General features: G+C 42.5%; 1 protein-coding gene across 5 annotated transcripts in view; it reads left to right on the top strand.

Annotated features, from left to right (window-relative positions):
• MYO18B (myosin XVIIIB) overlaps positions 1–17,538 on the top strand; it is a 300,037-nt gene that overhangs the window by 178,241 nt on the left and 104,258 nt on the right. For all 5 annotated transcript variants that reach the window (XM_033233057.1, XM_033233058.1, XM_033233055.1 and 2 more), the window contains one exon: positions 10,154–10,306. In XM_033233057.1, the coding sequence (XP_033088948.1) occupies positions 10,154–10,306 (153 nt within the window). The remainder of the gene's footprint in view (positions 1–10,153; positions 10,307–17,538) is intronic.

Below are 17,538 nucleotides of genomic sequence, written 5' to 3' on the forward strand. Positions count from 1 at the left end.
GGATTGTCTTGGCAATGCAGGGTCTTTTTTGGTTCCATATGAACTTTAAAGCAGTTTTTTCCAATTATGTGAAGGAAGTCATTGGTAGCTTAATGGGGATGGCATTGACTCTATAAATTACCTTGGGAAGTATAGCCATTTTCACAATATTGATTCTTCCTATCGATGAGCATGGTATGTTCTTCCATTTGTTTGTTTCCTCTTTTATTTCACTGAGCAGTGGTTTGTAGTTCTCCTTGAAGAGGTCCTTCACATCCCTTGTAAGTTGGATTCCTAGGTATTTTATTCTCTTTGAAGCTTTGTGAATGGGAGTTCATTCATGATCTGGCTCTCTGTTTGTCTGTTACTGGCATGTAAGAATGCTTGTGATTTCTGCACATTGATTTTGTATCCTGAGACTTTGCTGAAGTTGCTTATCAGCTTAAGGAGATTTTGGGCTGAGGTGATGGGGTTTTCTAAATATACAATCATGTCATCTGTAAACAGGGACAATTTGACTTCTTCTTTTCCTAACTGAATACCCTTTATTTCTTTCTCTTGCCTGATTGCCCTAGCTAGAACTTCCAACACTATGTTGAATAGGAGTGGTGAGAGAGAGCATCCCTGTCTTGTGCCAGTTTTCAAAGGGAATGCTTCCAGTTTTTGCCCATTCAGTATGATATTGGCTGTGGGTTTGTCATAAGTAGCTCTTATTATTTTGAGATACGTTCCATCAATACTGAATTTATTGAGAGTTTTTAGCATGAAGGGCTGTTGAATTTTGTCAAAGGCCTTTTCTGCATCTATTGAGATAATCACGTGGTTTTTGTCTTTGGTTCTGTTTATATGCTGGATTACGTTTATTGATTTGCATATGTTGAACCAGCCTTGCATCCCAGGGATGAAGCCCACTTGATCATGGTGGATAAGCTTTTTGATGTGCTGCTGGATTTGGTTTGCCAGTATTTTATTGAGGATTTTTGCATCGATGTTCATCAGGGATATTGGTCTAAAATTTTCTTTTTTTGTTGTGTCTCTGCCAGCCTTTGGTATCAGGATGGTGTTGGCCTCATAAAATGAGTTAGGGAGGCTTCCCTGTTTTTCTACTGATTGGAATAGTTTCAGAAGGAATGGTACCAGCTCCTCCTTGTACCTCTGGTAGAATTCGGCTGTGAATCAGTCTGGTCCTGGACTTTTTTTGGTTGGTAGGCTATTAATAATTGCCTCAATTTCAGAGCCTGCTATTGGTCTATTCAGGGATTCAGCTTCTTCCTGGTTTAGTCTTGGGAGAGTGTAAGTGTCCAGGAAATTATCCATTTCTTCTAGGTTTTCTAGTTGATTTGCGTAGAGGTGTTTATAGTATTCTCTGATGGTAATTTGTATTTCTGTGGGGTTGGTGGTGATATCCCCTTTATCATTTTTTATTGCGTCTATTTGATTTTTCTCTCTTTTCTTCTTTATTAGTCTTGCTAGCAGTCTATCAATTTTGTTGATCTTTTCAAATAACCAGGTCTGATTTTTTGGAGTGTTTTTTGTGTCTCTATCTCCTTCAGTTCTGCTCTGACCTTAGTTATTTCTTGCCTTCTGCTAGCTTTTGAATGTGTTTGCTCTTGCTTCTCTAGTTCTTTTAATTGTGATGTTAGGGTGTCAATTTTAGATCTTTCCTGCTTTCTCTTGTGGGCATTTAGTGCTATAAATTTCCCTCTACACACTGCTTTAAATGTGTCCCGCAGATTCTGGTATGTTGTATCTTTGTTCTCATTGGTTTCAAAGAACATCTTTATTTCTGCCTTCATTTTGTTATGTACCCAGTAGTCGTTCAGGAGAAGGTTGTTCAGTTTCCATGTAGTTGAGCAGTTTTGATTGTGTTTCTTAGTCCTGAGTTCTAGTTTGATTGCACTGTGGTCTGAGAGACAGTTTGTTATCATTTCTGTTCTTTTACATTTGCTGAGGAGTGCTTTAACTATGTGGTCAGTTTTGGAATAAGTGCGATGTGGTGCTGAGAAGAATGTATATTCTGTTGATTTGGGGTGGAGAGTTCTGTAGATGTCTGTTAGGTCCGCTTGGTGCAGAATTGAGTTCAATTCCTGGATATCCTTGTTAACTTTCTGTCTCGTTGATCTGTCTAATGTTGACAGTGGGGTGTTGAAGTCTCCCATTATTATTGTCTCTTTTGTAAGTCTCTAAGGACTTGCTTTATGAATCTGGGTGCTTCTGTATTGGGTGCATATATATTTAGGATAGTTAGCTCTTCCTGATGAATTGATCCCTTTACCATTATGTAATGGCCTTCTTTGTCTCTTTTGGTTTTTGATGGTTTAAAGTCTGTTTTATCAGAGACTAGGATTGCAACCCCTGCTTTTGTTTTGTTTTGTTTTGTTTTCCATTTGCTTGGTAGATCTTCCTCCATCTCTTTATTTTGAGCCTATGTGTATCTCTGCATGTGAGATGGGTCTCCTGAATACAGCAAACTGATAGGTCTTGACTCTATCTAATTTGCCAGTCTGTGTCTTTTAATTGGACCATTTAGTCTATTTGCATTTAAGATTAATATTGTTATGTGTGAACTTGATCCTGTCATTATGATATTAGCTGGTTATTTTGCTCATTAGTTGATGCAGTTTCTTCCTAGCATCGATGGACTTTACATTTTGGCATGTTTTGCAATGGCTGGTACTGGTTGTTCCTTTCCATGTTTAGTGCTTCCTTCAGGATCTCTTGTATGGCAGGCCTGGTGGTGACAAAATCTCTAAGCAGTAACCCGACCTTTCTCTCTGGCTGCCCTTAACATTTTTTCCTTCATTTCAACTTTGGTGAATCTGACAATTATGTGTCTTGGAGTTGCTCTTCTCGAGGAGTATCTCTATGGCGTTCTCTGTATTTCCTGAATTTGAATGTTGGCCTGCCTTACTAGGTTGGGGAAGTTCTCCTGGATGATATCCTGCAGAGTGTTTTCCAACTTGGTTCCATTTTCCCCGTCACTTTCAGGCATACCAATCAGACGTAGATTTGGTCTTTTCACATAATCCCATATTTCTTGGAGGCTTTGTTCATTTCTTTTTACTCTTTTTTCTCTACACTTCTCTTCTCGCTTCATTTCATTCATTTGATCTTCAGTCACTGATACTCTTTCTTCCAGTTGATCGAGTCGGTTACTGAAGCTTGTGCATTTGCCACGTAGTTCTCGTGTTATGATTTTCATTTCTATCAGTTCTTTTAAGGTCTTCTCTGCATTGATTTTTCTGGTTATCCATTCATCCATTCTTTTTTCAAGGTTTTTAGTTGCTTTGCGCTGGTTCCATAGTTCCTCCTTTAGCTCTGAGAAGTTTGATCGACTGAAGCCTTCTTCTCTCAACTCGTCAAAGTCATTCTTTGTTCAGCTTTGATCCGTTGCTGGCGATGAGCTGCGTTCCTTTGGAGAGGGAGATGTGCTCTGATTTTTTGAATTTCCAGCTTTTCTGTTGTTGCTGTCTGATTCTTGCTCTGGAAGCTTCGTCTCAGGGGTGTACCCAGCAGTGTGAGGTGTGAGGTGTTGGTCTGCACCTCAGTTGAAAATGCAGAAATCACCCGTCTTCTGTGTCACTCATGCTGTGAGCTGGAGGCTGGAACTCTTCCTATTCGGCCATCTTCAAGATACTCTTCTTTAACTGAGTTCATAAAACTGTCATCATGTGTCTTAGAAGTTCTAAAGTATTGCTTTTGACTTTTTTTTTTTGAGACAGAGTCTCGCTTTGTCACCCAGGCTGGGGTGCAGTGGCGCGATCTTAGCTCACTGCAAGCTCCGCCTCCTGGGTTCACACCATTCTCCTGCCTCAGCCTTCCGAGCAGCTGGGACTACAGGCACCCGCTGCCTGTAGTCCCATTGGGGCAATAAAGATCTCAACAAATTTTTAAAAAAGTTATACTTTCTATTTCTTGTTTCTTTTTCTTACCTTATTTCATTTGCTTGGGCCTCCAGTATAAGATTGAATGGTAGAGAAAGATGTTTGACATTCTTTTCTTGTTCCTGACCTTCATAGGAGTGCTTCTAAAGTTTTGTGATATACATATTTGCAGTGTATTTGGTAATTACAGTGATGCATTACTTAGTGACAGGGATACTTTCTGAGAGATGCATCATTAGACAATTTCATCATTGTGGGAACATCCTAGAGTGCATTCACACAAACCTAAATGGGATAGCCTTCTACACACCTAGGCTATCTGATATAGTCCATTGCTCCTGGGCTACAAACCTGTACAGCATGTTACTGTACTGAGTTTGGTAGGCAATTGTGACACAGTGGTAAGTATTTGTGTACCTAAACATATCTCAACACAGAAAAGGTACAGCAAAAGTATGGTATTATAAGTTTATGGGACCACCATGGTATATACAGTCCCTCACTGATGGAAATGTAATGTGGCACATGACTGTAACTTTAATAAGGTTAAATCAGTCTTGTGTTTGTGATTTTCTAATATCTTAAAAAATGATGTTTTATTATTGAATATTGTGTGCTTTTTCTGCAATTGTTGATAATCTAATACCTGTCTCAACTATTAATGTAGTATATTTTAGATATTTAATGTATCCTGATGTATTTCCCAGATAAACCATTCTTAGTGTCATATGTTTTCAATACACGGCTCTTTTGGATTGTTACCAGTTCATTAAGGGTTTATTTAGGATTTTTGAAACCAGGCACATAAGTAAGATTGGTTTATAATTTTTTTCTCTTAGACTTTGCCAAATCTTATACTAATCTCATAAAATGAGTTCACAACTATTTCTGAGACAATTTTTTGTAAAATTTGGATCATGCAGTTCTTGCAGATTTGATAGAATTTGCTTGTAACTCTATTTGATTACTGTGCCAAAATGCTGTAATCATAACTGAACACAACTTCAGGTATAATTATTTTCCTTACTGAGTGAACTTTGGTAACTAAAATGTTTCTAGACATTTATTATTTCATCCAATTTTTCAAATAGGTTGACATAAAAAATGTTCATGGTATTTTGTCGTGATTTTAAAAATTCTACTGTATCAGATTATTTTCTTTTTAATCATAATAATGTTTACTTTTGAGTTTTTTGTGGTTAATGATGATTAGTCTTGTTAGAGTTTTTGTCTGTAATCCCTTCAAATAACTTGCTTTTGTTTTATTGCTTCTTTTTTGTGTATTTGTTTCTTTTTCCTTCTTTTTTCCGTTGATTAGTTGTTTTTTTATTTTTATTTTTTGAGATGGAGTCTCACTCTGTCACCCAGGCTGGAGTGCAGTGGCCGGATCTCAGCTCACTGCAAGCTCCGCGTCCCGGGTTCCCGCCATTCTCCTGCCTCAGCCTCCCGAGTAGCTGGGACCACAGGCGCCCGCCACCTCGCCCAGCTAGTTTTCTTTTGTATTTTTTAGTAGAGACGGAGTTTCACCGTGTTAGCCAGGATGGTCTCGATCTCCTGACCTCGTGATCCTCCCGTCTCGGCCTCCCAAAGTTCTGGGATTACAGGCTTGAGCCACCGCGCCCGGCCTCTTTTTTCTTTTAACCTGTAAGCTATCTAGAACTTGAGTTTCAAGTTTGTTAACATTTAGGATGATGATTTAGGATAGAATAACTTTCTATTGTTAATTTTTAATTTAAGGGCATTTTGGACAGATAACATGGTAGAATGCATAACATCTTTTCTTTGAAATTGTAGAGATCTCTTTGTTGCTCTAGTTATTGGTAGAGTTTAATAAACTATTGTGTGTGGCTGGGCACAGTGGCTCACGCCTGTAATCCCAGCACTTTGGGAAGCCAAGATGGGCAGATCATTTGAGATCAGGAGTTTGAGACCAGCCTGACCAACATGGTGAAACCCTGCCTCTACTGAAAATATAAAAATTGGCCAGGTGTTGTGGTGGGCACCTGTAATCCCAGCTGCTCAGGAGGCTGAGGCATGAGAATCACTAGAACCCAGGAGGCAGAGGTTGTAGTGAGCCGAGATCACGCTACTGCCCTCCAGCCTGGGTGACAGAGTGAGACCTTGTCTCAAAAACAAAAATAAAACCAAAGAAACAAAAATGAACTATTGAGTGGAAAATAATGTGACTGTTTATGAGGCATAGGGTTCTATACATGGCAAATGAATCAAGCTTGTTAATTTTTTATTTCAACATTATATACAAATATAAAAGCATAAGCCATAAAGAAAAGTTTTTAAATACATGATTATGTATTTTTAAAAACTACCTCCTGCTAACTTTGGTTTTGAGTTCTTGATCAGTTTCTAAGAGAGACCTGTTATATCCTTACCATGAGAGTGCTTATTCCAAGTTTTGTTAACAATTCTGTCATAGTTTCTCTTTATGTATTTATGGTTATATATTTAGGTGCATCTAAGTTTTGTATTGCTTTATTTTCTTGAAGATCATTGCTTCGATTCTTACCTGGTGTCTTTCTTTCTCCATGAATATAAGTTTTGCCTTATTTTATTTTGCTTGATTTATTTTAGTCAGTTTACCTGCAAGACCTTTTTCTATTTCATTTTAAAGATTTGTAGGGGTGTGTGTGTGTGTGTGTGTGTGTGTGTGTGTGTGCATGTTCATGTGTTTTCTTTAAACAGCTGGATAATTTCAATGCAATATTTTAGTCTAGCTTTTCATATAAAAATTTAATTTATTTGCATATGTTATAATGACTGATATATTTGAAACTATTTTGTATTATCTTATTTTGTGTTTTTTTAGTTTCTTGTTCCTTTACATTGCTCTCCCTCTATTCCTTTCCTACTTTTAGATAGATTGATGTTTTCTGTGTTCTCTTTTGAACTATTGGTTCAGAAGCTACAAACTTTATTTCTGTTCTTTTGGTGGTTACTCATAAATTTCAAGATATATGCTTAATCATAATTTTTTACTAACATTAATTTTCACAGTAATGCTGTGGGATAGATATTATTATTTCTTTCATATAAATGAAAGAAGTAAGGCTCGGAAAAGTAAAGCAACTTGCCCAGGATTGCCTAGCAAGTTAGTACCCTGGGCGGATTCTAAATGAGGTCTATATTATTTGAATGTCTATCATTTTAAAAACCTATTATGATTCTGCTTAAAAGCAATAAGGTCCACTTAGCTAGAACCATATTTTTGTGGACCATCTTTTTTTCATAGTGTTCTCAGGCAGCCAGTTCTGCCATTAATTTGTGAAATCCTTAGCAACATGCATTCTCTCTCCAAGCCTCAATTTCCCCATCTGTAAAGTGGTTTGATTATCCCTAACAGCACGTCTAGATCATATTTTAATAGTGCTTGGAGATTCTTTTGACAATGGACATTTAACAAGTTCCCCAAACAATTTGCCTTTATGATAAATGGAGCACCAACTAAGACTGCAATATAGTTACTCATAACAACACTAAACATCATCTAGATTTATTAGTTAATTATTAACCATCTTTATCAAAGTTTGAATCTTTGTGCTACAAAATGGAAACTTGCAGAATGACATTTATTTCCCATTAACCTAATGAGTGGTATTTTTTGCCCTCCTCTCTCGTAGCAATTTATTATAAATGGGAGGATGACTAGTCTGAGATTTTCTTGTGAATTTTGTTTGCAGTGCTTCCTCTGAAAAGTGCCAGCATTTTTAGGGCCTTTCAGGCAGTGAAGATCGTAGAATCAGAGCCATCTCTACCGCATGGTCAGTGTCAACATCAGGGAATGTCCCTGATGCTAACTCGCCCCACAGGAGAATTAAAGGCACTTTAGGGTATGCGCAAAACAAAAACAGACACAAATATAAGAAATGTGCAAAGCCCACTGCCTAAGTGTAATCATGGTAAGAGTCTGGGTTCTAGAGTAAGTAAATCTGGGTTCATGAAGCAGCTCCACTAGGCACTGTGGTGCAATGGTTAGAGACTTACATCCTAATGTTGAGCTGCCTGGATTCAGATCTCTGCATAGCCACTTAGTAGCAGTATGGCATTGGGCAGATCATTTGCTCTTTCATATCAGTTGTTCCTCCATGTAAGAGCCCTGGAAAACCTCTTTCACTTTGTAACCCGCCCCCCACCCACTCCAGGGTTTTATAATCTCATGGCAACCACCCAGAAATGCATAGTCCAGATTGTTTCTCGCCTCTCTGCCTCTACTCATTAAGTGCCTTCTACCTAAAACATCCTGCCTCTACCTCCCCTCGCTAGGAGTAGCTACCTTCTACTTCCCAATTCCATCCCAGCCTGAGCTGGATAATGCTCTTCTGTGCTCCCATGATATTTTTTTTTCAGAATTAAAGACTAAAACACACCTATCTAATGGTATATTTTACTAAAATTACCACTCTCCAGCCAGAAAAGACAAATTACTTCATCTTTGCAAACTTCAGTTTCATTATCTGTAAAATGGGAATCATAACTATACATCTCATCAATTCATCGTGATGACTAAATGCATTAATAGCTATAAAGTGTTTAGAATAGTATATGACACTTAGAAAGTGTCTATAAATGTAAGCTATTACTACATTTGTAAAGGCAATAGTAATAAGGTCTATTTAAGGAGATTGTCACAGGAGTTAAATGCAATAACACGTGACAAAGAGCCTGGCACAATGCCCAGCCCTCAACTCAGTTCAGCAGGTGAGATTGTGTGTGTGTGTGTGTGTATAATAGAACAGCATTTTGAACCTACCAAAACAATACATTTCAGATATAAGACTATATTCTAAGAACCAACTCGTTTGTCAAAGAATTCAAACCCAGCAGTAGAGAAATAGAAATACAAAATTTGGAGGACCACATTCTAGGTCATCAGACAATACTCAAATCCTTTATATTTGCAGAGCACTCAACAGCATACAAAGTGCTTTGGAATCCATTATCACGTCTGATCCTTGTCTTATCTCAACACGAAGTACGGGGTGTTTTTTTAACCTCTCCTTTTGTGGATGAGAAAACTCAGGTTCAGAGATGTGGCATGACTCAGCCACTGTTCCATCATCAGCAAATGGTGAGCCAGGGTTTAAAGTCTAGATCTGCTCATTCTCAACCCCGTGTTTTTTCTAGAATATTCCAGGACATTCTGAGCATCCCAGGAAATGGTTAGCATTTGATGTGGAGACACAGATTTCCAGGTGTGTAAAAACCACATCCCAGTATTGAGGCACCTGTACCCTGTTTTCCTTAAAACTCCCCATCTGATGGACAGGCCCGTATTGTATCCTCTGGTCTCCTGAAGAGTCCAAGAAAGGAGTCGTTAGTTTCTTTCAGGGATGTTAACACGTTGTCTTTTAAGTCAGTGCTGTTTCTAGAGAGGTAACCGGCTGCTGAAATTTCATGTAGGGCCCTGATGTAATTCTGCACCTCTTCTGCTTTGGCTTAGCCTGTACTTTTTGGCCACTGAAAGCTGTCAAGGAGTCTAAGGTCACAGTCCTGGTGCCCAGTCCAGGATGTGGCTTCTTTGGGACTCCCTCAACAGCTGTCCCTGGCAAATTCAAGATTCTGGGGGAAGGAATGTACTCACCTCTGGGTAAGGTTCCTCTGCAGCAAATGATGCCATTTTCTTGTCCTTAAACTGGAAAACAGGACCAAAGGACAGAAAAGATTGACTTAGATCATCAAAAGGAGCGCATTTACAATTTACTGAGGTGTAACACACATACAGAGGACTCCGTATCCCACGTGTGCAGCTCAATGAATTTTCATAAACTCATACAACAACACCCAGATCAATAACATTAATAACTCCCCAGAAGTCGAGAGGCTCTGTCCAGTCCCTGCCCACCCAGGACTGTCCTAACTTCTGTCAGCAGAACCTGGCCAACAGCAGAGGGATTCACCTGGCACTTGAGGCTCTTACAAGATGAGGTGAGGTCATACTGATGACTTGTGTGCAAAAAGTGGGATGACAGAGTGACTTTGGATCCATACGAGCTATGATAGCAGCAATGATAGCAACTCATATTTCTTGTACATTTATTCTGTGTCAAGCATTAGGCTAGGCAGGTATTTAATTTTCACAGCAGCCCAATGTGGTTGGTTCCAATCCCATTTCTCAGTTGAGGAAACTGAGGCTCGGGGAGGCGAATGGTCTTGTCCAAGGTCACACAGTGTGAGTGGCAAAGGCAGGATTTAAACCAGGGAGCCTGGTTCCGGAAAACTTAGACCATGGCCACTGCTTTGCCACCTAAGCTCATGGGTCTTCTTTTGGCTTTCAGATTGGCCATCGGGACTTTGACGTGGAGAAGCGACTTCGGAGAGACCTCAGGAGGACACATGCACTGTTGTCAGACGTGCAACTCCTTCTCGGCACCATGGAGGATGGCAAGACATCAGTCAGCAAGGAGGAGCTGGAGAAAGTGCACAGCCAGGTGGGTGTCATGGGATCCCCTTTAGAATCAGGGTGGGGAGGATGCTATGAACTGCAGAGAATGGCTCTCCCTCCCAGGTATGAGCGGAACCGTGGTGCCAACCTCCAACTTTCACAGACCTGCAGGGAGATGGGGGGCATTTCGGGGCTGCAAGGGTCACATGGAGTGTCAGTGAGGAGGAGGGGTCTAAGAAGGAGTCCTGTTGCCTTCTTCAGAGATGATGTCTGGAGGACTTGGGCAGATCAACACTAGCCAGAATGGCTGAGTGCAGTGTGCCTGGTGTGTATGTGTGTGTGTGTGTGTGTGTGTGTGTGTGTGTGTGTGGTGTGTATATGAGCCAAAGAGCAATAGTGCCAGTCATGCAAAACCAATGCTTAACAACCGCAGCAGTTAAACAAACGTTGGCAGTTTGACTGCCTATTAGTATGCTAATGATATTAATCAAGACATGATGTTGACCACTGGCTACTACCAGCTGGAGCCCTCACTAGGTACTGGGTCCTCTGTATCTCCATACATGGTGCTGCATGGTGTTCTCAGGATTGCTGAGTGAGGTGAGGATCATCAACTTCATTTCACAAGTTCAGGTGATTGGGTGGCAGAAAGGCGTGATGACCCACCCAAAGTCACGCAGCTTGAAAGCAGGAGAATCAGGATTTGAACCCAGATCTTCAGGCTCTACCATCCCTGGCTGCTTCAAATGAGGACAGGAGGAGTGGCACGGTTGAGGATGGTAGGGAGGTGAGGCCAGAGCAGAGCCCGGGGACCTGAGGAGATGTCATGAGTGTGGGCTGTTCCGGCGGCAGACAGTGTGGCCCAGGGTAGCCAGTGTTGAGAAATGTGAATGGATCCCACAGGGTGGTGCAAGCCTTGGGTAGAGAGGTCCCAAAGCTGAATAATGTAGCAGGAACTCAGGATGTGCTACCAGTCCCCATGGGTAGCTGAAGATACCTGGGGAGGCTTAGAGCTCTGCTGGGAGTGTTGTGTCCTTGCAATTGATGTTACCTTTTCTTGGATAAGTCATTCTTGCTAAGCCCAGATGCCTTCTCCACCTTCCTTCCTGGAGGATTACCATCCCTTCCTCCAGTCAGAGGCTGAGCCAAGCCTGGAACCCATGTTTCCCAACTCCAAACCCAGTGCTGTTCTCTCTTCCTTCTGGAGACACAGCCCATGATGAACAGCAAGTCTCCAGGAAGGCAGCAAAAGGCAGCAGACTATAGTGCCAGTGGTTGGAAACAGATATCCCAGAGCTTCTGCCGCTTCCGGTCTCTGGTGTCAGTTTCTATCTGTAAAACAAAACATTTCAGTTAGAGCTTATTCGCTTAACTAGAAGACCTCAACCAAAACAAAACCAAACGAAGACCTGAATTCAGACTTGATTTGGAGTTCACCAGTCTCTCCGTTAATGCCCATTTCCTCTTCCAGGATCCAACCCGGGACCGCATGCTGCATTTTATTGTCATGCCTGCCCAGTCCCCTCTGGTCTGGGACAGTTTCTCAGGCTGACCTTGCTTTTCAGGACCCTGACAGTCTTGAGGAGCACTGGACAGGTATCCCATGGGATGTTCTCTAATTTGGGTTTGATGGTTTTCTCATGAATAGACCAAGTTTATGCTATTGGAAAGAATATGGCAGAAATAAACTTGTTAAACCAGAAGACACTGGGAGGACCCTTCCATCTTGAAAATTCTATGACTCTTAGCCATCTCCTTTATCAGATCATTCTCTTCTATGGTGATCCACCCTCCTGACTTGTCTGAGACTGTCTTAGTTTTAGCGTTACCAGTTCTGGGTCCTGGGCAAGCCAGGATGGCTGGTCATTCTCTCCTCTTCATGGCCATGTCAGGAAGCCAGTATCACCTGTGCTTGACCGCATCACCCTGCTTAATCCTCATGATGCTCCTAGGGGAGGGGAGGTGGCATTGTGTCCATTTTACAGATGAGGAAATGTTGTCTAGAGGTGGCAAGTGGTGTGCCCAAAGTAACACACTAGGTAAGTGGCAGAGTCGGGGTTTTGAATACAAAGCTTGTGATTCTAAGTGCAGAATTGGGAGATGCTTTTGACTCATATTGCATCTTCCTGTCTGTTTGGCTGACCAGGTGGGTAGGGAACCTTAAGCCACCTGGCTTGCCTTCAGGGAGGCAGAGTTGCTATGTGATGGCTCAGCCAGGGGCCAGGCATTTTGAGTTGAAGAACTCCCTTGGCAGAAGGCCACATGCCTGCCCATCTTCCATCAAAATGTCCCCAGTGCCACAACACCCAAGCCTCCCCTCCCCCAACAGGTGGATGTTCTTGAAAAGAAACCACAGAGATTTTGTTACTTTTTCTTTTTTTGTTTTATTAAGTATTCATGAGAATTCGCCCTCTGCAGGGTTAAAATGCATGTTCTTGGGAAAAGTGGTATTTAATGAAGGCGCTTTGAGCTGAATCAAAGAGCCTCATTCTTCTGAAAGTCCTTCTTCCCGGTCTCTGCATCCGGCTCCTATCAAAGGAAATCCACAGCCTTGGCTTTTCGTTGCTGTTGTCATGGAAATTGTTATAAGGATGGGATCGCGTGGACCAGAGGTCAGGGTACAGTTGCTTTGGCTCCCAGCGCACGTGTCCCGGATGCCAGAGTCAGAGCTAATCAAATAAAGCAGTGATGACATTGGGCATTGCTGCATCTCCTCTCCAATATACAGTATTTGTCCTTTGCCTGAAGGCTCCAGGGACATAGGTAGGGAAAGCAGACAGGAGGAGGAAGGAAGAGGAAGCTAACTTTGCTGCTGGCTGCTACTTAAGTGCAGAGCATGATGCTGAACAATTTCATTCATTCAATATTTATGCAGCACCTACTGTGTGTCAGGCAGTGTGCTAAATATAAGCACTATGGATAGTGAGACAGCAGTGGTACCCTCCATCACAGAAGTTACATCTGATGGAAAAGAAGACAAACAATGATACGAATAAATAGAATCATCCCACACCTTAATTTGAATGAGAAAGGAAATAAATAGGGTGCTAAGATAGAGAACTGCAGGGGCGTCCTGCTTAGCTTGGGTGGTCAGCTAAAATACCCTGGGAGAAGGAGACACAGACAGGGACCAGAACATACGGGGCCTGGAAGGTTTGGATTTTATCCCAGGGGTGGTGAGAAGCCATTGGGAGGTTATGAGTGAAGCGTGACAGAATCGGATTCATGTTTTAGAGGATTGCTCTTCTGCATGGAGATTGGATTATGGAAGATATGAGGGGATATCCTTAGAAGGCTAACGCACCCTTCTAGGCCAGAGGAAGTGGTCACCTGGGTTGGAGGAGTATTGATAGAGATGGTAAGAGGGGACAAACGTGGGGCTGATTGGGAATCGATGGGATGTGCAGATGAGGTTTGGTTAGCAACATGTAAGTGTGTTATTTCAGAAAATCCTTGCCATAACCCTAGGAGGTGGCTATTCCTATTTTCAACCCATTTTGCTAATGAAGAGGCAGCCTCTGAGAGGTTGAGTCATTTACCTAAGGGCCCACAGCAATACATGTCCTGTACCCTTATAACTTGGTTTGCCTAATATGGGTCCTATTAACTTTTATTGTCAGGCACTTACTATGTACCGGACTTTTCCTTATTGTTTTGGAGGTTTCTCAAATTTGACTGCACATCAGAGAAGTTAAACACCATTTTAAAATCACAGACTTCTGGATTCTGCCCCCTCCCCACCCCTCGCATTTAAAAATAAATCAAGTTTTGGTTGGAATTCAAGATCTGCATTTTTAAACAACCACACTGGGGGATTCTGGGGGAACCATAGGCTTTATTTATCCCTCAGAACACCCTTTTGAGTTCAGTGGTAGTATGTCTATTTTGCAGATGAGAAAACTGCCACTGAGGTTATATTAGTGTGACAGATCTTATTTTCACCTATTTTAAAATTAGGTAATTTTTGAGTAGAGAAAACTGGATCCAGCACTTGCTAATTCATGACCTTTGACAAGTGTCCTGACCTCTCTGAGCCCTTTTTCTAAAGCGAAGCATCATCATCCCATGACGGCCTGGGGGCTGAAGAGGGACTGCCAATGAAGGCTTCGGAAACTTGAACAGGTGGCCGGGCACAGTGGCTCACTCCTGTAATCCCAGCACTTTGGGAGGCTGAGGCGGGGGGATCACCTGAGGTCAGGAGTTCGAGACCAGCCTGATTAACATGGTGAAACCCTGTCTCTACTAAAAATACAAAAATTAGCCGGGTATGGTGGTGCATGACTGTAATTCCAGCTACTCGGGAGGCTGAGGCAGGAGAATCACTTGAACCCGGGAGGCAGAGGTTGCGGTGAACTGAGATCACACCACTGCACTCCAGCCTGGGCAACAGAGCGAGACCCTGTCTCAAAAAAAAAAAAAAAGAAAAGAGAAACTTGAACATGTTCTGCGACCTTTACACTCACTCACTGTGATGATGGAAAACCTACAGAAAGGTGTTTTTTTTTTTCCTTTTTTTAAGACAGTCTTGCTCTGTCACCCAGGCTGGAGTGCAGTGGCCCCATCTCTGGCTCACTGCAAACTCTGCCTCCCAGGGTCAAGCAATTCTCCTGTCTCGGCCTCTGGAGTAGCTGGAATTACAGACATCTGCTACCACGCCCTGCTAATTTTTGTATTTTTAGTAGAGATGGGGTTTCACCATGTTAGCCAGGGTTCACTGAGTTGGTCTCTAACTCCTGGCCTCAAGTGATCCACCCACCTCAGCCTCCCAAAGTGCTGGGATTATAGGCATGAGTCACCGCACCCAGTCAAAAGGTTTGTTGTATAAAGGACATGTAGGAGGGAATGTGTTCGAATGCACCTGTCAGAGGGAACTATACTCACTCTGCAAATATGGATACGATCTCCACTCTGGGATGAATTTGGGGCCAAGCTACAGGGATAAAGAGGAAACGTCAAGGTCTCTGCCCTTAAGGGGCTCCTAGTCCTAGAAGCAGGCTATAACCAGCAGAGTGATAAACTCTTTATTGAAGGAATATTTGGATTAGCTAAAGAGGAGGCCCTTAATTTTACTTTGAGAGAGGAGCTGGTAGCTTTGGCTGTGTCTTTAAAGATGGAAATGAATTTCTGATTAGATAAGGTACATGTGTGTAGACATTCTAGGAGGAAACGCTGGTGCATAAAAGGGCAGAGGCACACAGAGACAGAAAGCGTATTCAATTTGACGTGGTATTGCTGGAATATAAGATATCCAGGGGTAAAAAGGGCAGAGAGGATAGTGCCAGTAATGGAGGCTGGAGCCCGTTCATGAATGGTTTAGTGAGCTTGGCTGAGGAGCTTCCGTTTTATCCCAAAGCCATAGGGAGCCATAGAAAGCTATTGAGCAGAGGAAGGTGTGGCCAGAATGGCTTGTAAAAATTGGCAAGATTTCAGGTGCAATCCTAGCACTTTGGGAGACAGAGGGAGGTCTTTTTCTCTGAGCCCAGGAGTTTGAGACCAGCCTGGGCAACATAGTAAGACCCAGTCTCCAAAAAAAGAAAAGGCAAGTTCCCAGCTAAATCACAGGAGCCCTGATTTGCAGAATATCAGGCTGTACCAGCAGCAACGGAGTTTCCCTTAGCTACAGCATCTTCTCTCCAGATGGGCAGGCACCACCTCTGTCCATTGCCCCTGCATCTAGAACCCTAAGATAATCATTTGGTTCTCTTCTCCCAGTTTCCCTCCATTGGGAGCTTTGGATACATCTCAGTGAACACCTGAGACTTAAAACCCTCCTGATACAGCGCAGAAGACTCCTGAAAGTCATGTATAGGATTCAAATCCTGCCAGTGCCACTTACCTTGCTTCAGATCTTGGGCAAGTCACCTGCCTTGCTTAGAGTCTTTCTTGCCTAATAAGGGGGTATGATAATCCCAGCTGATTGGGCTGGTAGAAAGAACACTGGACGATGGATTTGAAAGGAGTCATTAAATTGAAAACTCCAAGACAGTGATCTCCTGGCCAGGCCTGGTGGCTTCATGCCTGTAATCCCAGCACTTTGGGAGGCCCAGGCGGGCAGGTAACCTGAGGTCAGGAATTCAAGACCAGCCTGACCAACATGGAGAAACCTTATCTCTACTAAAAATATAAAAATTAGCCGGGCATGGTGGCACATGCCTGTAATCCCAGCTACTTGGGAGGCTGGGGCAGGAGAATCGCTTGAACCTGGGAGGTGGAGGTTGCTGTGAGCCGAGATCATGCCATTGCACTCCAGCCTGGGCAGCAAGAGTGAAACTGTCTCAAACAAAACAAAACAAAACAAAACAATGATCTCAAAATATAACATAACATCCCCATTGGCTCTCTCCTTTCATTCACCGGTGTCAGCTATTGGAAAATTTTAGTTTCTGAGCACGTGATTTTATACGACCTCGTGGAACAGGGAGGCAGACAAGGTGTGGGGTTGATCTAAAGACACCTGTTTTTTTTCCAGAGTCAATTTCTAATTAATTCCCATGGAATGTTTCCACTGGAAACAAACTAATCTGGAGACAGAAGCAATTCCAACAACCAAGATATATAATTGAGATAATTGCTGTGCACAAATGACATCTGTGAACAGCAGATGCTAACACCTGGCTCCAAGGAGAAAGTGGGAGATGGCGTCTGTTCCAGGGCAGCGGTTGCTTTTTCTCTCCCCCATTTGATTCATGCTTATGACCTTTGTCTCTTCCACAGAGGAAATACGTTATTTGCTTTCTGTTAAATAGAGAAGGATTTGCACTGAACTCTAGTCCTTGACTTAATTCATGCCGGGGGCTGTATTCACCTCTTCCTGCTGAGAACAAAGCTGCCGCCAAGTCACTGTACCCTCTAAATAGCTCTGAAATGCATCCCCCCCTCTCTCTCTGCTTGTATTGCAGTCCACCTGAATATCTTGTACTTGGATTTCTCTCAAGTTGGCTGGCCTCCGGTCTTGTCTGAGCCATCTTTGTACCATCTGATCTTTGGAGAGAGAATTTTAAAATTTAAATGCAAAGTTGGTTCTTTGTATGTTCAAGATCCATGGGTAGTTTCCCATTGCCTTCAGCCTAAAGTCCAGGTTTCTTACCTTGACCTACAGGGATGTGTATTTTGGCACCTACTCTCCTTTCACCCCTCACCCAAAGCTTAGAATGACTTTGTGTCCTCTGCACCTGCCCTCACCCCTTCACCTTTGCCCAAGCAATGCCCTTGACTGGGTTCTTGCTTCTTCCCCTGATCCCTGTTTGCCTGATAAGCATCTACGCATTCTGTGAAGCT

The sequence above is a fragment of the Trachypithecus francoisi genome, unplaced genomic scaffold (assembly GCF_009764315.1).
Source record: "Trachypithecus francoisi isolate TF-2019V2 unplaced genomic scaffold, Tfra_2.0 Lachesis_group14, whole genome shotgun sequence".
NCBI lineage: Eukaryota > Metazoa > Chordata > Mammalia > Primates > Cercopithecidae > Trachypithecus > Trachypithecus francoisi.